Source organism: Heliangelus exortis, chromosome 1, assembly GCF_036169615.1.
Source record: "Heliangelus exortis chromosome 1, bHelExo1.hap1, whole genome shotgun sequence".
Lineage (NCBI taxonomy): Eukaryota > Metazoa > Chordata > Aves > Apodiformes > Trochilidae > Heliangelus > Heliangelus exortis.
In genome coordinates, this window is record NC_092422.1 from 136,827,695 (window position 1) to 136,847,855 (window position 20,161).

Sequence of the window (20,161 nt, forward strand, 5' to 3'; positions counted from 1 at the left end):
ATATGCGTAATTGAAGTGAAAAGTCTTGAAATTTGGAATTTGGTTTCTGTGAAAAATTCTATCAGAAACTTTCCCAGTATAGAGATGTAAGGAGTGTTTTATCTGTGTATACACATATATATAAAAATATGAGTGTGTATGTACATACACATTTATGGGTATAATATATACACATATATATTAAATGCACCTTTTGATCTAATTCAGAAAAATTAAAAATTTAAACCCCCCACAATTTCAGAAGAAATTATTTGAAATGTTCACATTTTAAAATACAGCATAAGCATTTTCAGACATAATTTACAAAGAAGTTTATGCAATATAAATTTGGAATGAGAGCTGCTTAGAAATGAAAAAAAAAAAGCAACAAGATTGTTTGGGCATGTTTTGCCTTTATTAAATTAAATATTAAGCTTGATAAATCAGCAAACGTCTACTTGACAGATACTGTGAGTGTTTTGATGGTCTCTGACTTTAACATTACATCTTTATCTTACACTTCTTAAACAAAGAGTTATCCTTCTGGCATTCACTAGCCACAAAGTGTCTAGATCCTGTAGGACCCTAGGAACTACCCTAGAAAATAAATATAACCATCTTTTGGTCACAAAGTCTTTGACACATCCCAGCACCCTCATACAACTAGGTTAATTCAGTATTCTGGTCACACTTAAAGGTTTAAGGATTATAAAGAAAAAACAGACCTAGCTGGAGACCTGACTTCTTTAGCTACTGAAAAGGCTTACTGCAAAGTGCTGATGTGTACTTTTTTTAAAGTGATCAACTTCTCCCTTCAGTTACATCAGCTCACCTTGGGTCACACACACGTTAAATGTGATAAGTTCCTCCAAAAATTGTTACTCACAGTAGACAGGAGATTTTATCAACTTCAAGCTGGCAAAAGGTAATTCTTCAGCAAAATTGGATTTTTCTCCTCCACAATATTTTTGTATCTTTGGGCAGGGCACCCAGGGAGACACAGATTGGACCCCCTTTCTTTCTAAACTCCTTCTCAGAGAGGAGCCTAGGTACAGCTGGATCCAACCTTACAGTGTCAGACCTGGCCCTCCCAGGGAGAGTAACTTAAATGTTACAGTCCCAGGAAATGCTTTACTGTCAGATAACTCTTCATTGGATTAAGGTGAAGTGAGACTCAAGGTCTGGATTTGAACATTAGTGCTCATTCAGCCACACCTCAATTTTTAGCATGTATTCCTCTTGTTTTCCCTGAAGAGGCTGTATAAGAAAAGTGCTAAAAGAACAAACTTGCTTGTGGAAACTATTTTTTTGTCTGTAGGACAGTAGGCTCCTTTTTGGAGAGAAGAAAACTTCCCATTTCCCATTTTGGAGGTGTGGCGAATTTTTTCACTCATCAATCTCAAAAAGAAGCCTTCACCAAAATAGGTAGTGTGACAGCTTCTTGCAGCTTTAAAATGCTGCTGCTTCATGATCTGTGCTGGCCCCTAGAAGAGGTTTAGTTGTATGTGTTCTGTTTCTGTCTTTTGAATCCACTTGGTAACAAATATCTTGCTGAAAATTCTCATATTCCAAGATTACCTTGCAAAAGCTCAAGGCTTTCTGCTCTGCTTTCATGTTTGTTGTCCAATGGGAAGAATTGTCCATTTCCTTTTTAAAGCCCTGGGCTCCTTTCATCCATACACTGTGCTCTCCTATTGCTGAGACCATCATCCAATTTGGAAAACTTGGATAAAGTTTCTTAAAAAAGCCAAAAAATAGAAGAAAAAGAAATTGAAGGGTTTCAGATCTGACTTTTCTCCCATCTCCACTAGGAATTGTTCACTGATCTTCTTAAAAAAAAAAAAAAAAAAAAAAAAAGAGAGAGATAGACAGACAGACAGAGAGCGGTTAAATAGCAATGAGCAATGGTAAAATTTTTGCCATAGTTGCAAACTAGAGAAGATTGGGAAGGGGATCTTATCAAACTCAAATGTTTGAAGGGAAAGGATGCATTACAAATACAAGTCAACTTCCTTTGATATCTGATGTGTATGTTGTTATTATCCATACACCTTCTCACCATAAGGTCAAGGGAATCCTTTAAATTAACCAAAACTCAGACTTTCATGCACACTTGTAGCTCATCTTACCAGCCTGAAGGAACCTGGATTATCCAATGAGGGTAATGCACTTAATACTTATGCCTTCTATGCCTGGTGGTAACAACTAGAGTTCAGCTGAAAGTTTCTGGGGTGAGCAGACCTGAGGGAGACTGCTTGATGGAAAAAAACCAGAGGAAAGCTAGTGAAGAGGCTGTGGTTGGGTTGCTCTCTGAAGCCCCCCAGGACAGGTCTGACCTAAAACTCTGTGTAGAGAAGGTACCTTTTAAGAAGATGCACTTGGCAAAGGGGAAGATTGCACTATTTTGGATTTCTTCAGCATGAGTGGGCTGACACAGGGGTTGAGCAGTAAGGAGGAGAGCCAGCAGACTGAGGCAGCAACAGGGGAGCAGTGTCAAGGGGAAGAAGGTACCAATATACTTACTCATGGTACTTGGCTGTCCTCTTCTGCACAGACTATGTAGTGCCTAATACAGAGTGCCCTATATCTGAGGAGGCAGACTGTTCCTGGATCATAAAATAATAATGAGGTTTACTCCTGTTTTTTGAATTCTTAAACCATCAATCACCTGTACACAAGAAAACTAGGCTGTTTTTTTTTTTAAAGATGTTTTTAACATGGTTTCTATTTTTATTCTTACTGTTTTTGCCTGCAGTAGATTGCAGATTCTGATGCAGGCTGGTTTTTGAAGGCTTGTCTCTAAAACCAAGGAATCATCTTATGCTTTAGTGCTTTAATACTTCTGAGCATCAGCCACTGCTCAAAAGCCTCATTAAGACAAAATAAAACTTGGAACATTTTGTGAGATGGCACTAAAAAGCTTTTCTTTTCCTTCAATAAGATCCTGGGTGGCTGATTTGACTGCCTTGCAAACACTACCTGTGGGGATGCTGATAGGAAAGGAGAGATTTTAAAGGGTTTTTCAGAACTGATGGCTTTGAATTCTCAGACTTAGTAATTCAGCCACTCATAAAGGGAATATGGAGTGTTTTGTTTTCATGGCATGTGTAAACACAGGGCTGAGATACTGCAGCTGTGGGAGAGAGAGAGCAGAAAACTTGGTAGGCTCAGGATCCTGTTGCACAAGCCGTAGAAGCAAGAAAGATCCCATCTCCTTGTGCCTTCCTCTGCTTCCCAATTCACAACTCAGAACAGGATAAAGGCTCAGAAAAAAAAGTTGGAGCATTACACTTAAAATTTGAAATAGCAGTCTTTCAAGGATGTTATCATGAATAGCAAATACCTGAGCAGATCAAATGATCAAACTTTAAATTATTTTGTTCACCTGATTTAAGATAATGAGTATGAAAACTTGTAGGGGAGTCTTCCATGACTTATGCTGTTTGACATCTGCATTTCTCTGTGGATATTCAAAGAAAAACTCAGTAGCTCAGAACCAGTGGTTTGTTTGTTGTACCATAAATCCCACTTTTTTTCTGCCTCATCTTTAAAAGGATGGATTGTGTTTTAAATTAACTGCTGGGCATAAGGAACCCTGAGTGCTTCACATGCTCATTTAATATGTGGAAATGTACACAGCCATTTGTTTACTGTATATCCATTCAGTAATCAAGCCTTAATGAAAGTTTTAACAGTACAAAGATATTAATAAATTGGTGGAGTTATTAATGGGAAATAAAAATTCTAACTCCACTGAGAAATGTGTATGTACCAGTGGAATGGCTTAGAGTTGACAGAGATGCAATTCATATGCTTAGGGAACATATGTTGTAAGAAGTCTCATTTCATCACTCTAGCTGACTGGGTGCTTGCTGCTTGCTTCTTTCCAAGTGTAAAATTTCACCCTGTAAAACTGTGACCTAGTGATACTGCAATTGTATCAGTCTGTGACTTCCTAACCCTCTGAGAGGTTACACATCTCTCTCTGACTTAATTTCCTGGTTTAGGTGCATGTGGCTAAAATAACTTGGAAAACCTGGAGTTTCCTAGGCAGAGTGGGGGAGTGGAAGAGGTAAATGTTATTGCTGAGTCTGGTGCTTAGGACAGGTATGATGAAATCCCAGGTTTCTTACCTTGCTTTGTTTTGCAGGTGGAGAGAGAGAAGGCCATTCTCCTGGCCAACCTGCAGGAGTCTCAGACCCAGCTGGAGCACACCAAGGGAGCCCTGACAGAGCAACACGAGCGGGTCCACAGGCTCACAGAGCACGTCAATGCCATGAGGGGGCTGCAGAGCAACAAGGAGCTGAAAGCTGAGCTTGACTGTGAGAAGGGCCGAAATCCTGGTGAGGAAGCACACGACTATGAAGTGGACATCAATGGCTTGGAGATCCTAGAATGTAAATACAAAGTAGCTGTTACTGAGGTGATAGACCTTAAAGCAGAAATCAAAGCCTTAAAGGAGAAGTATAATAAATATGTGGAAAACTACACTGAAGAGAAGGCTAAGTATGAGAGCAGAATCCAGACGTATGATGAACAGGTGACAAACCTGGAGAAGTCAACGAAGGAAAGCCAGGAAAAAATGATCCACATGGAAAAGGAGCTGCAAAGGATGACAAGCATAGCAAACGAAAACCACAATACCCTCAACACCGCCCAGGATGAGCTGGTGACATTTAGTGAGGAGCTGGCTCAGCTCTACCATCACGTCTGCCTCTGCAACAACGAGACACCAAACAGGGTCATGTTGGACTATTACAGGCAAAGCAGAGTCACTCGCAGCGGGAGCCTGAAAGGACCAGATGACCCTCGAGGTCTCCTTTCCCCACGGCTCGCCAGAAGGGGAGTGGCATCACCTGTAGAAGCCAGAACCCCCACCGAGCAGGTGACCAAAGAGGCCGCAGAGCCCGGCAAGGAGCAGAGCCCAACGAAAACCCCCACCATTTCTCCTGTCATCACAGCCCCTCCTTCTTCCCCCGTCTCCGACACCAGTGACATCCGCAAGGAGCCGATGAACATCTACAACCTCAATGCCATAATTAGGGACCAAATCAAGCACTTGCAGAAGGCTGTGGATCGGTCGCTGCAGCTGTCCCGCCAGCGTGCTGCAGCCCGGGAGCTGGCGCCCATGATCGATAAAGACAAGGAAGCCTTAATGGAAGAGATACTGAAACTGAAATCACTCCTGAGTACAAAGAGAGAGCAGATCGCAACCTTGAGAGCAGTGCTTAAAGCCAACAAGCAGGTAAGGTGCCAATAAAGCAGTCAGTCTGGAACCTCCGTTATTTATACGGGTCACTTATGAGCTTTCCCCGGAGTATTTCAGGGGAGAGATTTTACTCACAGGTTATTTAGCCTCTCACTCAATCGTGGCAAGGGCAGACCCTTCTTCCCTCCCTCGTTGCCTCCTCTTTCAGCCTTTTAGCTCTGCTTTTCTCAGCTCTCAGCAAGGGCACAGGCAGAAGAGCCTTTCTGCAGAGGGGCAGGGAGGCATCAACTACCACCCGGCCTGATGCATAGGCCTGTTCCTATTATTAACGTGGGACAAGAAGTTTTCCAACATTAGAAAACAAAACGGGAGGCTTTCAGCTGTGTGCTGACCTCTATCCAGGACAGGTTCTGATGGAGCAATGGGGAAGGCAAGTGTAGGTGAGACCACATGGACCAGCACCTCAGCAGATGCTGGTGGCCCCACTGGTGGGGCGTAGTAGAGCTGATGGTCCAAGTAACCTGTTGCATTCTTGGCTCTCTATAATGCTCCCCAGCCAGCAAAACTTGCATGCCCCCCAGAAAAGTGAAGGGGGTGAAAAATAAATGCCACAAAATCCAAAGCATGCCTCACAAAAAGAATGGCAGGCATAATAAGTGACTTTGGACTGTACAGAAGCTGGGCATTTCTTTGATGAGGCAATAAGTGAAATACTGAGTTATTCTCACTACAAGAGGTTGCAGTTTATAAAAATATTTTTCTCTTTAGTCAGAAATAATTACTTCTGCCATTCCAATATTTTTAATTCTTTAAGAAACAAAATTGGGTGCTTGATTACTTTAAGAAAAGGGACAACATCATTACATAATAAAACTGAGTGAAAAAGTAACTGCTGGATTAATTATAATGCTCTAATTTAAGAGAATACAACATTTCAAATCCTTATTTTGAAAATTTTTGCAGTTTAAAAAAACTCATCAAACGCCTTAATTTCTTATTTTGTTCCAATGAAAAAAACTCAAGAATTACAGCATTTTATATGCCAAAAAAGGACCATGTAATGGTATGGTTTTTAAAGATGACCATCATTTTTTGCTTTTGCACAGTATATCCTCCCAAGCCCCTTGTATCCATTAGACCTTAGGTCTGCAAACCCTTTCGTTTTGGTTTTTTTTTTTTTACTTTGGTGCATCTCCTTATTTATGCCCACAATTAAGTGTGAATGCAGGAGGCTGCAGTGTCAAAGTCATCACTCCAGACTTCTTGGGACTTTTCTCATCTAAAAGCATCCCAGTGATCACCACACAGACTGATGAATCCTTGTTAATGACTTGGGATAATATTGGCTAATGACAGTGATGGGGTTTCAATGTTAAAATTCCCAGTAGTCAAGTAATCTCAAATTACAGCTTCAAGTTGGTTGATTGCTGGATGTCTAGCTGCATTTCTAGAGTACTGGAGATTTTTAAATTGCAGCAATATTTCAATATATGTTGAGTCTTTTATAGCATTCCCCCCCTCCAATTGAACATATGTTAAAAGAGTAATTCACGTAATTAAATGCCATCTCTAGCTAAGCAATAATATCTCTGAGCAATTATATGTGGATTTTCCATGTAATTAAAATGTAATTAAGATGTAATTAGGCATATGGGTTTAGATTAAAAATTCAAGATTTTTGTTCCATTTGCATAGACGTATAATTTTTTTTTTGGTACTACCAGAGAATCTATCTCAGTTTTGCTGTTTTATTGCTGTTAGAAATAAGTCATCATTCTAAAATGAGCTCACTGAAATGGGAAAAATAGATTTGATGAGTAAGGAGGTGCTATTAATTAAACTTTTAAATTTTGAATAGCAGCATACATACTGGTAGCTGTGCAACTGGGTACAGAATCTTGCAATACTGCTCATGCAAGCCTAATATCAACATTCTCAGACTGTCAAGTTAGAAGATGTAATCGTATGAAAGGATAGGAGAAATTTAAGGCTACAGAGAGGGAAGGTGAGAATTGTGATATAATTGAATTGTGTTAGCAGCTCTGCCAGCCTCAAGTGGTGGTGTGCCAGGATCCAAAGCACATCTCATGGTAAAAAAAAAACAACAAACCCACCAAAAACCAAAAAGAAAAAACAGAACAAAACAAAACAAAAAAACAGCCAACCAACCAACCGAACCCCAAAAAGCAGGAGTCAAGATTTTTCCCCTTGAGTTCTTTCCTCCAAAATAAGCCTTGAGGCTGCAGCAAGCTGGGGACATTTTTCTTTGCTGGGTTTCAGTTTAGGTTATCCCCCAGAAGACATCTGGCTCAGTTTTTCACATTTGCTCCAGAACCAGGGGAGCTAGAATCTTGGTAAGTTAAAAACCTCCCTCGAACCCTAATGAAGCTGGCATTAATATGTAAGGATGTCTTCTCATCACTTCCATGGTCTGGTGCATGAGGCAGTGGGGAGAGCCGGGCTCCCCCTCAGTCTCCAGCGGGGCCACATCACACTTTGTGGTGCTGCCACAAAAGAAATCCAACATCTTCTTAGCCCTCGTCTGGCTTTTTGGATGAAGTTTTTTTTCTCTTGAAATTACACTGGACAGCAAGATGAGCGCCATCAAAGGCGCTGTAAAGATGGGAAGGTCTGGTCGGGGATTCCCTGGAGAATCTCGCCACTCGGGGCTGGTGGGTTAGGCGTGGGTCTGGCATTTCGGGTTGTGTTTTAGGAGGGAAGTCTGGCTTTGAACCGGGGAAGCATGGCTGCTATCTAGTGACCACCAGAAGTATTGCAGCATCGGATTAAAGTGGGAATTGCCGCTTCGCCGCGGTGCGCTGGGGTCTTCTGTCAAGCAGCTACGCGGGGGAAAATGGTTCATGGGGAGAGAAAAAGGGGGAGTTTTTGCCTCCCCACCCGAATGGTGTTCACGTCCCCTCTCAGGGTTTTACTCCAGTGCAGGGGAGCCGTGAGGGGTGCTCTGTGCCTGTCCCTTCCCTCTGCAGTCGGGGTAGCACCCCAGCAGTGCAGCCACACCTCTGAGGCCTTCAACTAAAGATGGTAAATTTCTGTATGAACGTGGCAAGTTCTCGCCTAATTTAATGCATTTGGCAACATCTGATGATATTTCTTTTCAATCTATTAATTCAATCTATTTTAATATACATCAAGTAGTATTTAGTAAAATTTTGTAAGTAATGTAAGTAATGTAAGTAATATTTTTATTCAAGTAATATTTTTCATATAAACATTAGGCTAGGCCACAGGCTACAGAAAACACTGTGATACAAAAAAGAGGGCAAGGTTTGGCTAAGCAGCTACAAACCTAAACCCAGGAAAATAGATTATTAAATCAGTTGTTCAAGATAGCAAGACACATACATCTTTCTAGCTTTCTTGCTTACCTTGTCTTGATTTTGTATCCATTTATTTGTAGCTACAATTACTGTGTCAGCACCAGTTTTGTGGTGCAAACTCAAGTAGCAGTAGCATTAACAAGTAGCATAAATTGTTAAATAATGTCAAAATGATATAATAACTTTTAGGACCAGTTCAACAGTGATTTTGATTTCTAATAACATTCAGAAAACTAGCTGCCTATCAGAAGAATTGAATATCCTGAAGTTCTGATTGAAAAATGATCAGTTGTTCTTGTAGGTAAATGGTTCAGTGGGGAGAAGCTGAGTCAGCAAGACCTTCACATCTGTACTGGCAATAACTATGGTGTCTCAAACACCCATAAATGAGTTATCCCTAAAAATCCTTCAGAAAAAATAGCCAGATAATTCTAGACATACAGCACCTTATATATCCTGACATACAGAGACAGTGCTGAGCAGAAAGATCTGGTAGCACGTACAATTTCTGCACTAAAGCAACGAGTTACTGGTTTTTTCCTTGTGTGAAAAATACCACTGTAAGACTTAATATTTCTTTCAGCAACATTGTTTTTACTTGATTTCATTCTCACACTGCTAATTTAAGGTAAATGAAATACAATGTCTTCTTAGGATGCAAAATCTGTATAGAGAAAATGAGGTTCATTCACAGATTTCAGAATTAAAGTGACAACCTTTAGGAAGCTGGGTTTGGACAAGCATCTCTTCAGTAAGGATAAGGATGAAAAGACTTCATTAGTTCTGGTGGCATTGCCTTGGGTCCTAGGGCTCTGGGGGTAGGGGGGGGGGTGCCCACCTCAGGCTGAGCAGCTCCATGGATGGGTTTTGGGGACAGAAGAGCTGAACTCTGCCTGCCCCAGCTCTCTCTCCCTGGATAGCGTTTTGTGCTCCACAGGAGTCCAGGATTTGGAGCTCTCTTCTCTCTCGGCCTTGCTGTCAGCTCCAGGTGATGACTTCTGCAGAGAAAATGCTCTGTGCTCTGTGAGCCATTAATCCTGTGTCTACAGGTGTCTTGCTGAGTGGCTGGGTAGTTAGTTGCCCAATTCTTTCAGCATGACTGGCCATCTGGCAGGCATGCTGTTAGCTCCTCTTCTGTCTTTTAGTTCACTGAAGAGTATTCACACATTTTGCTGTGTTTTCGTCTTTTCCTTGTGCTCTCCATTTCCATGCATGTTGCTTTGTGGTCAGAGTTCTGTGTGGAGCAGGATTGTGTGGTTTCTCTGACACCATTTTGTAGCTAGCCGTGACTTAAAATCACACGCTTAAGAAAAACCTATTAAAAACAAACACAGATACTGATATGCTTCCTTCTGGCACCTACTACTTGGAGATGTTGCTCCATCCCTCCTGTCAGAGCACTCTCTGAACACACCATTCCCCCAGGTCTTCAAAGTCTAGATTATCTTTCAGAACTGGGTTCAGAACAGGCAAAACCACACCTATATGGCTCAATGGGCAAAATTTTAGAGACTGGCTGAAAGTGGGAACAAATAGAAATAATTTAGACTAGAGCTGGTGCTAGAGGAGGAGTAACATGAAGCTATGGTTTCAGGGTTTTTTGTCCCTGTCACTCTTGGCACAGCCGGGGTGACTAGGCACAAAGATACCTCTGAAAAACTGAGTTTGAGTTCCTCTTTTCCCCTCAGTCCCCCTTCCCATCATTCCCATTTTGGCTTCAGGGTGTTTCTGGATCTTCATGGTTGCCAAACTGTCTCACAGCAAGCATAAAGGAAAAACACCCTATGTGCAAAGAGTAGGGATGAGGAAGGACTGGGTAATTATTCTTTTGGTGCCAGCTAGCCAATAGAGATTGACTTAGCTGCATAGTAATATGCCATCCTCTAAGCCAAGGAGTCTGATAGCAATTGGCTTCATCCAGACCCCAAACTGATGAGCTGTGGGTAACCTGTGCATGCAAACAGTTTAGTGCCCACTGGCTCTTACAAGAACCTACTGAGCCTCATGACAAAGCAATGCACTGCTGTTCTGCTGGCCCTGGTTTCCAAGCTTCCAACAGAAAGCTTCCAGAAAGCTTCCCAGCTTGCTTCTTTCTCTTGCCTATGAAAAACTCCACTTTTGTTAGTTCACTTCTCTTCTCTAGTGGAGCATTTATGCCCATTCCTTCTTCACGAAGGGGACTTTCAGAAGGGAGACCCTCAACAGCCTGTAATGAGGTGTGTTCAAAAGCTTGTCTGGTACATGGAGAGCCACCAGGCACTTCCAATATGTTTTGCAATTTATGCTTTGTTTTCTATGTGTTGTTTTGTGGGAAACTCTAGTAGGAAGAAAGAAAAGGTTTGAAGATTTGATACAGTCTTTTCTCTGTTACCTTTATTCACCAGGCAAATTCTATTTCTACGTTATTTTTCATCCTGTAGTATTATGTGTCCATTTAATTTATCCTGACATCCAGACTAAAATGTTGGGATCACAATGATCTCTCTGATCACTGCGCATGGTTTCAGTGATGCCTAATGATTTGGTTTACATGGAAAATACAATCCCACTGCTGAAAGAGTTTAACACTTTTTTTTTGAAAGTCTGTTACTTTTAAAGTCTCCATGTTACTTTATAAGCCTACATTTTGCTAATCACTGAAAGCAGGTGGAAAGCTGAAGATTTTTGCTGTATCTACATCTGCTGTATCTACCATCCTACATTACACCAAAGCATATGTCAGCAAAGTTGAGAAAAGCAGCATTTATTTTAACATAACCCTAGGTGGCTTGTTGTTTTTAAACACGTATTGCTGATAATTTCAAATTTGCTGTGGAAAAATCCATTTAAAATGACAGTAGTTACCAGTGATTAAAAAAAAATCTGTTCTCTCTAATGTCAAGTAATGTAAAAGTAGAGAAAATATTATAACAATGTATAATTGAGAAAATTGATTATTTTAACACTGTCATTTCTAACTATGCTATTTCCCCAGACACAGATTTAATAGAGTTATATTTTAGTAGGAGATGCCTGTATGTCTTTTTGCTAAGCAACATTGTTAGTGGGAAACATATTGAGTTTCAGAAAACTGAGTTTAAAATAGATTTCCAACTGTTTGGCCATTACCCTCTTTTACCATGTCCCCTTGCTGGTTGCTTTAAACTAATGTTCTTTTACATTTCTTTCCCTGGTGATGGCTCAAGAACCCAAACGATCAACATGGGAAACTGATTGCCTACATGAGATGATGCAACTCATTATCCACTAAATGAATTGAAAAAACAACCTTAGCCTCCTCTGAGTAAAGAAAATCTTTTTCTTCATCTCATTCTGTGGCAATAATTTTTCATGTCTCATAGCAGCAGTAGGTATAAAGCATCCATGAAACTCTGTATTTTTAATAACTTCAAAATTACATTAAACTTCATAGATAAAGAAGAAGGTTCAACTCTTGCAAAACCAAGACAAATGTAACTGTAAAAGAGTAGGGTAGTAAATTAAGTAAACTTAATGGGTGAAAAAAGAAAGGAGGAAGCAGAGAAAATAAAAGAATAGAATGACTACATCATAACTACACAGCTTCATAAAAGCAAGCTCTCGTGTCCTGGGAGTCACCTGGCCCAAGCAAAGCCTCAGCTGGCAGAAAGCACAAATCAAAACGTGAATTCCCCAACTCAGCTACAGAGGCTGTTTTACCCCCTGTGTGTCCTGTTTGCAGTGTGGTCAGGGGCCACACCTCCTTATTTGTTGCAGCTCAGACTACACAGTAGCAGCTCCTTAAACTGGTGTAATTTACTCGCTTGTCTGAGTCCTCAACATGCAGCAACGTTTAAAGTGTGGAGCTGTTGCTGGAGCGTTGAAATTGGCTTTGTCCTTTCAGTTGCTTTCTCCTTTCCCTGTTTTTGTGGAGTGCACCTTAAAAGATGACATTAAAGGGTGTAGAGCAATGAAGCTCTGGTCTGACTTCTTTCACTGTGCAAATGAAGAAGGAAACCAAAAGTAAAATCAAGCATAGCATCTTAGCTTGCTACCAGATATCTGTCTCATAAGCATGTATCCTTGTTTCTGTTTTCAGACAGCTGAAGTGGCACTCGCCAATTTGAAGAATAAGTATGAAAACGAGAAAGCAATGGTGACTGAAACCATGACCAAACTACGGAATGAGTTAAAGGCTTTGAAGGAAGATGCAGCAACCTTCTCGTCCTTGAGAGCAATGTTTGCAACCAGGTAAGGGAAATAGTTTCACTGGGTCAGCACTGTAAAACTACATAATGTGTGTGGTAAGTGAGATCAGAGTCATGTATGTTGGGCGCTTAGAAGGAGAGACAAATTATTTTCTACAAGGTCAGGGTTTTGCTGGATGAAGGTGAACAAGTCTTATAGAGAGCGCACTGTGCAAAACCTTTCCAGTGCTGTTGAGATGTGTGTCTTGGAAAATAAAGCTGAAGAATAGCAATGTCAATACAACCTTGAACAAACTGTTATGAATGCCAATATGAACCTCCAGTATATTTGCATTTATAGGGCTTTTTAAAGTGGAAATCTAATAGTAGATTTATGTTCCTGATTTTCACATTCAGAAGCAAGTAGTGGTTCTGTCATGTAAAGCTATCGGATGGTTAATGATGATCTTCAGAATCCCATATCTCATTATCATGAGATTTATTACTTACCACTAGTAAGTGGTTTCATCAACCAGCCTGTGCTGTAATCCAACACTAATAATTGTGAGGCCACTGCAATTTCCTGCCCCAGCATGAATTCTTATTTTATCCCCCTGTGATATTCAATTTATTATCTTCTTCACAGGATAAAGGTTTCACTTATCTTTTGTAACACGGCTTCTCTGGGTAGGACAGTAATTAATCATCTCTCATCTTCCCTTCTCCCGTACCTTCTTTTGAAGAGCTTTTGGATTTAGCTGCTTTTTAAAAGGTCACCTAAAACTATTTTTTTAAAGAATCAATGCTTTCATCAATAAGTTCTTAGTTGAAGACTAAGGAAATAAATTAGTATAATGAGAAAACTATTCTGTTAAATCAAGGCTTTCTTTTCCCCCTTATGGTCAAACACAATGCAGATTTCTTGCTTGTGCTTTCATCCATAAGTGAGAAGACTTCCAGGCCTCATGACAATATCTGCCCAGTGGTCACTGTGGTATATAAGTGCCATCTCACCTCTTCCAGCTATCTAAGGTCCTTTGTTGCTCAGTGACAGTGACAGCAGCATTTGGGAGAGGTGGGAAGGAGGTAGAAGGGACATTTACATGCCATGACATTGGTCCTGTGTGCAAATTCATCATAGGTCCATCGTCAGAAGAGTACGTGTAGTGCCATAATGGAAATGAAGAACCAGCTCAGCAGGTGGTGTGATCCAAGGTAGCTCCATTGATTTCATTGGCATCTAAAGACTGTCTTCAAGAAAGCAAAGTTGTGTGTGTGTGTGTGTGTATTAGAAATGCATGTGTCAAGCTTCATTTGCAAGATCTTTAATCTAGGAGATACATGAATGTACTAACTCTGTCAGACTACCTGGAAGGCCTTTAACTCCAGAGGAGAGAGGAGTGGCAGCATGAGCATAAAGCAAATAAGGGTTTTCCATGGAGCATAAATCATCAGCCTATGAGGTAAAACAAGTTTGTGAAGATTTAGACGTTGTTCTTAAGGGGAATGTTAGGTTGTTGGTGTACTGAATGTTCTTTACCTTATTTCAGCATCCTTAATTCCTGCTTCCGCTAGGTTTAAGGCATATCCTAAAGCTAGTGGGAGACAGCAGCATCTTTCCTATGAGAATTAGTCTTAAGGGCTTAGACATCTTGTGTGCAGGATGCAACAAAGCTTCTGTTTCTCTTCCATGAATTCCAAAAGGGAATTTGAGGGACTGTACGAGTTACAGATTTCCCCTCTGCAAATGTCTAACATAAGTAGAGATAAATCACACCTAAAGCATCTACTGCTGCTGGTAAACACAGTGTAGTACTGGCTGGACATTCTCTGCATGGCCTGTAAAACATGTCCCTGCCCTTGAGTTTTGCCTACTATTTTCTGAGCAGAGTTATAAAAAAAATCATTCACTGCAAGGTCTTGCACATCAGCATGCTCCTATAGATTTTTCTGTTGTAATATAATCATTTCCCTTCCCTACCCTGGAATCTAATGGCCTTTATAATTAAATCAATCTTCCTAAATGTTCAAATCATTGACTCATTCTGAATACTCCAGTTAGAATAACATTTGTTTAAGTGACAGCTAACATACTATAGGTATCTGTTTAAGAGGAGAAAGCTGTCTGAAAATTCAAGACTGTAAGATCCACCAAGCAGTAACATTTGATCTAATTGCAGCCTTCAGCATAAAAAATCAATTGCTTAGTCTTTTGTTAAATAAAGCAGTGGTTTCCATGATAATCCTTCATCACATGGAACCTACTCCTGAATTTGTGCTTTGGGACAACACCCTCTGAGTTATATTATACACCTGTAAATTATTTCATAGATTGCTTGCTAGAGTAATATTTATTCATAAACCATCTATTTCTGTTCATTTGGCCCCCAAATGGATTTTTCTTCCTCAGATGCACTGGGTAAAGGGCAGATATATTATAAGGAGAGCACAGCATACCTGTTTCTGGTCTGAACAGCAAAGATGACTTTTTTCTCCTAAGCTTCCCTATGCACAAGGCCTAATTTTTATGATTTCCCCTGTCCCTTGTGCAGCTTTCTGAGTTTTTTCAAGTTCTTTCTTCGGTTCCTCTCTTCTCCTACTTAGAAATCCTTCTGTCCAGCTTGTACCTCTAATTTTCCTCATTTTTCCTTCTGGCGATGTTTACTTTCCAATATAAAATCTCTGTGCCTCTGGTCTCTTCAGCTTCATCCTTTTCTCTTCATTAGCCTTGATGCCTTTCTGAATTTACTTCACATCTGTCAAATACGTCCTCCATATAGTTCAAGCTCCCTTTCCCCCAAACACATCTCTTAGAAAATGAAAGCAACGGTGTATGCAGCCTTCTTCTCTGGGGGATGCGTGAGGTTGGCAGAGTAGAGTTGAAGTTCCTCTTTGATGCCAGGGCCATGTGCTGCCCCTTCACATGTGCAGTTCTTGTCTTTAACTTGCTTATTTTCTCCTTGGCTACTCCTGATCGTCCTAGACCAGAAAAAAAAATGGTGTGACTGCAGATTTCCTGCCCTTCCTGTTGTTTCCCCTCACTCCAACCTTGAGTCATTGACCCAGGGAGTAGTTGTGGGACTGTGAAACAATGAGATGGGCAGCCAGCACTTACCCGGAGGGCAAATGAAAAATAAATTATTTAAAACATTAGTTTTCCCATCTAAAGTAGGGGTTTCTCCTGGGAAAAGCCTAGGGCTGAAGCAGAGAAGGAACTCATCATTTAAAGCAGGATCATAAAGGGATTCAGGAAGCTAATTTTAGTGAGTCCCTACATATGCTTGATTTCCCAGTCTAAATAGAGATACTCAAAAGAAGAGCACAAGAAATATTACACATGATACTGCCACAGTCCTGACACTGCATGAGCTGATGGATGTGTCCATCCATCTAGACATTTTCTTATGATTAATATTTAAAGAAAAAAGCGTGCTGAAGAGATGGAATAGGAAGTTCAGAATGATCCTGGAGCTATGCTACATGAGAAAACGTTTATGAGCAGAAGAGAATTATGCTTATATGGCTAAAGGGGGGATCTCTCACTGTCCCTGGGTTTTAGCCCAAGCTCTCCTATGATTTATGTTACTTAAGTTGCACATAAGCCTGACTTGGTATTTAGCTTGCATTCCTAGACAGGAGAGACAGATGGAACTAGTAATCCCTTAGACTCCTATATAATCTTCTTGGATCAATTCATACACAATAAGGGGACTTATTTGTCTGTCTGCTTCCTCTCTGACACGAGAGAAATGGGAAATAGGTGAAATCTCGACTTTCACTCTGGTGATAAGTAGGCCAGCAGACAGCAAAATAACAGTGGTGTTCATTTAATAATCACTTGCAGCTTACACCCACCCAGGGGCAAGGGAGAAAATGGGAAAGAGCTCTGACTCAGAGACCTGACAAAATAACAAATAGTTTTGTTATTTCCTCCTGTCTGAGTGCTTCTGCAAGACCTATTCAGAGCCCTGGTGCATCCTGAAGCCCTGTTTAGTCCACGGTTGACCGTGCCATTCCAGAAGTCATCCCTCTTAGGAGCTTTTGACCTTTTTCTTAGTATACTGTGAGACTTCACAGGCATTTATAAAACATGTAGGCAAGAGGCAATATGGATGTGTGTAAGGCTTTTTAGTTTTTAATTGGAAACAGTTTTCTTTTCATCCCACACTTGTGCGTAGTGGGGAATGTTTCAGTGAAGGGAAATGCAATGGCTGCAGGCAGTAGCTGCCTCCCACTACATGGAATAACCTTCACTGCTGCAGACTTAAAGGGGATCTGAGGCTGTTAATTCAGCAGTTCCTAAAGTTAATTATGGCCTTTGCTCAACTGCTTTAGATTTAACCTTTCTGAACACTATTTCTGAAAAAAATACATATGCTTGCGCAACAAAACACAGACAATGGACCATGTGTTTGTGAAAAATAATAGGAAACTTTGAGTCATTGTGGAGGTCAGATGACTGGAACCACCCAAAGACTGCAGTGGACTGCCAAGAATGTGGGGTTGCTGTTATGGGGAGGTTCTAGGACGGGCATATTGTGCATGAGAACAGTTGGAAAATGTATGTGTGAGGCTGAATTTGTTTTGAGTGTGGGACCAGCTAGCAGCATAACAGTGAAACAGCAGATAATGAAAAGCAGGTTTGTCTAAGTCTGCTTTAGTAATACCTCCTTGCATGGAGCCTATGTTTCTGAACTGCTCCCTTATGCTGTTTTAAAAAGCAGATGCCTAAATACCAAAAATACATCCTTTGCCTGATGAAAATCTGTCCTTTTTCAAAACCAAAATTGGCTTATGGCCATACTAAAGCAAGGCAGTTTGCTCCTCATGTGGCACTGTGCTTCAGGTGTTACTTTTTGAAATGTTCAACAGAAAATATATTTGAAGAAAAAAAAATCTTATCAAAAGAAAGAGGAAAGCAGGAGAGAATAAGAGAGATGAATATGAGATCTATCCGGTTACAAGAATGACTTTGGGAACTCTGAAAAAACAGACATTATAGTAATTTCTATTTCAAATGAATTAAGCCTCCTGAATGCTGTTTTCATTGCAATGTCTCTGTCAAAATAACTGATAATAACTCACTAATTAATAGACATTGCTTAGAGCAGAAATAGGTATGCAAGTTGACTTTAAGTCAAGAAATGTTTCAAAAATATCTCGTTTCTTCCAGAGTTTAATAAAGGGAGTCATGCTTATCAAGGTCCTGTAGGAGAAAGTTAATACTGAAACTGTAGATGAAACTCTGGCTGACTTAGTAACTTTGCTTCCAGTGCCAAATTATTCAAAAGGAGAGTGCAATATATATGTGCATGTGTGTGTGAAGAATAACTGAATTTTCAAGTATATTTTATTTCCATTTCCCAAGGAAAAGATTAAAGTTTCAGAGAAATTAGTTTCATCCCTCAGTTTGCAATAATTCGAAAGTTGTGTCACACATTTAGAGAATGAAAACTGAAATTATTTTCTATGCTTCTTTTCTGAGGGTGATATTGATGAAGTTAAATCCTGACCCATCACACTATTGTAATTACACAGCAGAGCTATTTGGATTTAGAGAGATCACATGAGAAGAAGATTTAACAAAAGCTGCATCATTTAATGTGAAAATTCTTGGATGTTTTCACAACTTGTTCGGTCAGACAGTACTGCTCTATCTATTAATCCTTTCTCTACTGTTATTGCTCTTGGTTCTTACTGATTAGATGGTCAATTGTTAAGAAATTGAAGCTATTTCACTTCAAAAAGTGATTAAGACCATCCTGAAATGCCTTGCTCTTCCTGTTAACTTTAAGCATCATTGTTTAAAGCAAAACTAAACTGAAATCAGCTTTAAGTGCTTACAAAATCATGAGAAAGGGTGTTTTGTTTCAAAGTCTAGCTGTAGAGACCTAAAGCATGTGAGAAAGATAGAGGTTTTCATGCAGATAAAAGGGTTAAAAAGGGCTGAGGGTTAAAAAGGAGCAGGTGACCGTAGCAATGTATTCCTCAGCACATGTCCATGAGACTCAGCAGTAAATATGAAATAATTTCCAGGTGTTTGGATTCCTGAATAATACCTCTTTAATCAGTTAACTATGGCACACCACTGAGCTCTTCTCATTTCACAAAGTCTGATGTGTCAAGTGTTCAAAGTACTTGCAGTCTTTTCTTCATCATTTTTTCTAATATTTTGCTCAAGTAGATATTACTGGCTGTGAGAAACAGTATTATCTGATTAGCAGATAGCCTGATCCCTGGTGAGTTACTAGCTGAATGAGCCTCCCAAATTGTTATTTGTGGTCTAACCTGGGGAGCATCCCAAACCTGATTCTGATTGAATCATCTGCATTAGGAACATTTCAGGTTCTTGTGGACCACTCTAATATTCTAGACACAGGTTCTACTGCTGAGCGGGAAGTGTCGGTGTTCAGATCAAAATCCAAGTTTATTCAAAGTGGGAATGGAGGAATTTAGGCTTCCAGAATTAGATTGAGCAAAAGCTCGGATATGAGTCTGTCCCTGTCATTTCAGCCTGGGATTGGGATCACAAGTAGGGTGATGGTTGTTGGACTCATTCCCCGGATTTCTGCGTTGTTTGTTTTCCCAGGTGTGATGAGTACGTGACGCAGCTGGACGAGATGCAGCGGCAGCTTGCGGCTGCTGAGGATGAGAAGAAGACCTTAAACTCTCTGTTACGCATGGCTATCCAGCAAAAACTTGCCCTTACCCAGCGACTGGAGGATTTAGAGTTTGACCACGAGCAGTCCCGACGCAGCAAAGGCAAGCTTGGAAAGAGCAAGATCGGCAGCCCTAAAGTAAGTGAGGAGGCATCAGCCACCGTGCCAAGCATAGACACTTTCCTCCTGCATAGTCAGGGCCCACAGCAACCAAACTTACTGGTCAGCAGTGGCACTCAGAGGAAAAGGTATGCATGCAGTGATCTTTACAGTACAGTGCAGTGGCCAGACTTTCATTAAAGTCGTTCACTGAATTGTTAACATTATAATTCTTTTCCTTTTTTTTTTATGGTTTGTTTTTTTTTTTTTCATACTTTGATTTGGGAGAAGGAGGTGGGGAGGATATGAATATGGAATTCAAAGCCTGGCAACATATGGTTCTGATCCACCTACTATGTTATTTTCTCCTCCTTAATGCAGTGTTTTCAACTGTGTTCTGTCAGTGTCTCAGTGCATCTCGTATGTCTTTAATATTAGTGTGAATGTTTTTTTCTTTAACAAGTCTTCCATAAGTTTTCCTTAAGGCTTTTCATAATGAGCATCTGAAAAAAAAAGGATTGTGTTCTATGAGCATTACAGTGCTTAACACAAGAAACTGCATCTCTTTGTTAAGCTCTGGGGCTCACTTGTTCTTCATCAGTGCAAAAAGAATATGGATGTGTTCACTCAGATCAATTTTTCTACATGGGAGCAAGCAATCTTTTGAAGGGGGATGGCTGCCATTCAGAACCTAATACAAATATTTTGCTGTTCAGGCAGTGAGTTCTGTCT

General features: G+C 40.4%; 1 protein-coding gene and 1 long non-coding RNA gene across 10 annotated transcripts in view; one reads left to right on the top strand and one right to left on the bottom strand.

Moving 5' to 3' along the window:
* LOC139787651 (uncharacterized) overlaps positions 1-20,161 on the bottom strand; it is a 376,416-nt gene that overhangs the window by 194,594 nt on the left and 161,661 nt on the right. The gene's annotated exons all lie outside the window — the stretch shown is intronic.
* The window catches only part of BICD1 (BICD cargo adaptor 1), a 177,283-nt gene that overhangs the window by 122,253 nt on the left and 34,869 nt on the right, over positions 1-20,161 (top strand). For 5 of the 9 annotated variants that reach the window (XM_071769275.1, XM_071726770.1, XM_071726778.1 and 2 more), the window contains exons 5-7: positions 4,130-5,224; positions 12,584-12,735; positions 19,261-19,468. In XM_071769275.1, coding sequence (XP_071625376.1) covers positions 4,130-5,224; positions 12,584-12,735; positions 19,261-19,468 — 1,455 coding nt within the window. Of the gene's footprint in view, positions 1-4,129; positions 5,225-12,583; positions 12,736-13,812; positions 13,887-19,260; positions 19,579-20,161 lie in introns of those variants that run through there. The other 4 variants (XM_071769256.1, XM_071769266.1, XM_071726762.1 and 1 more) reach the window with 2 other exon arrangements.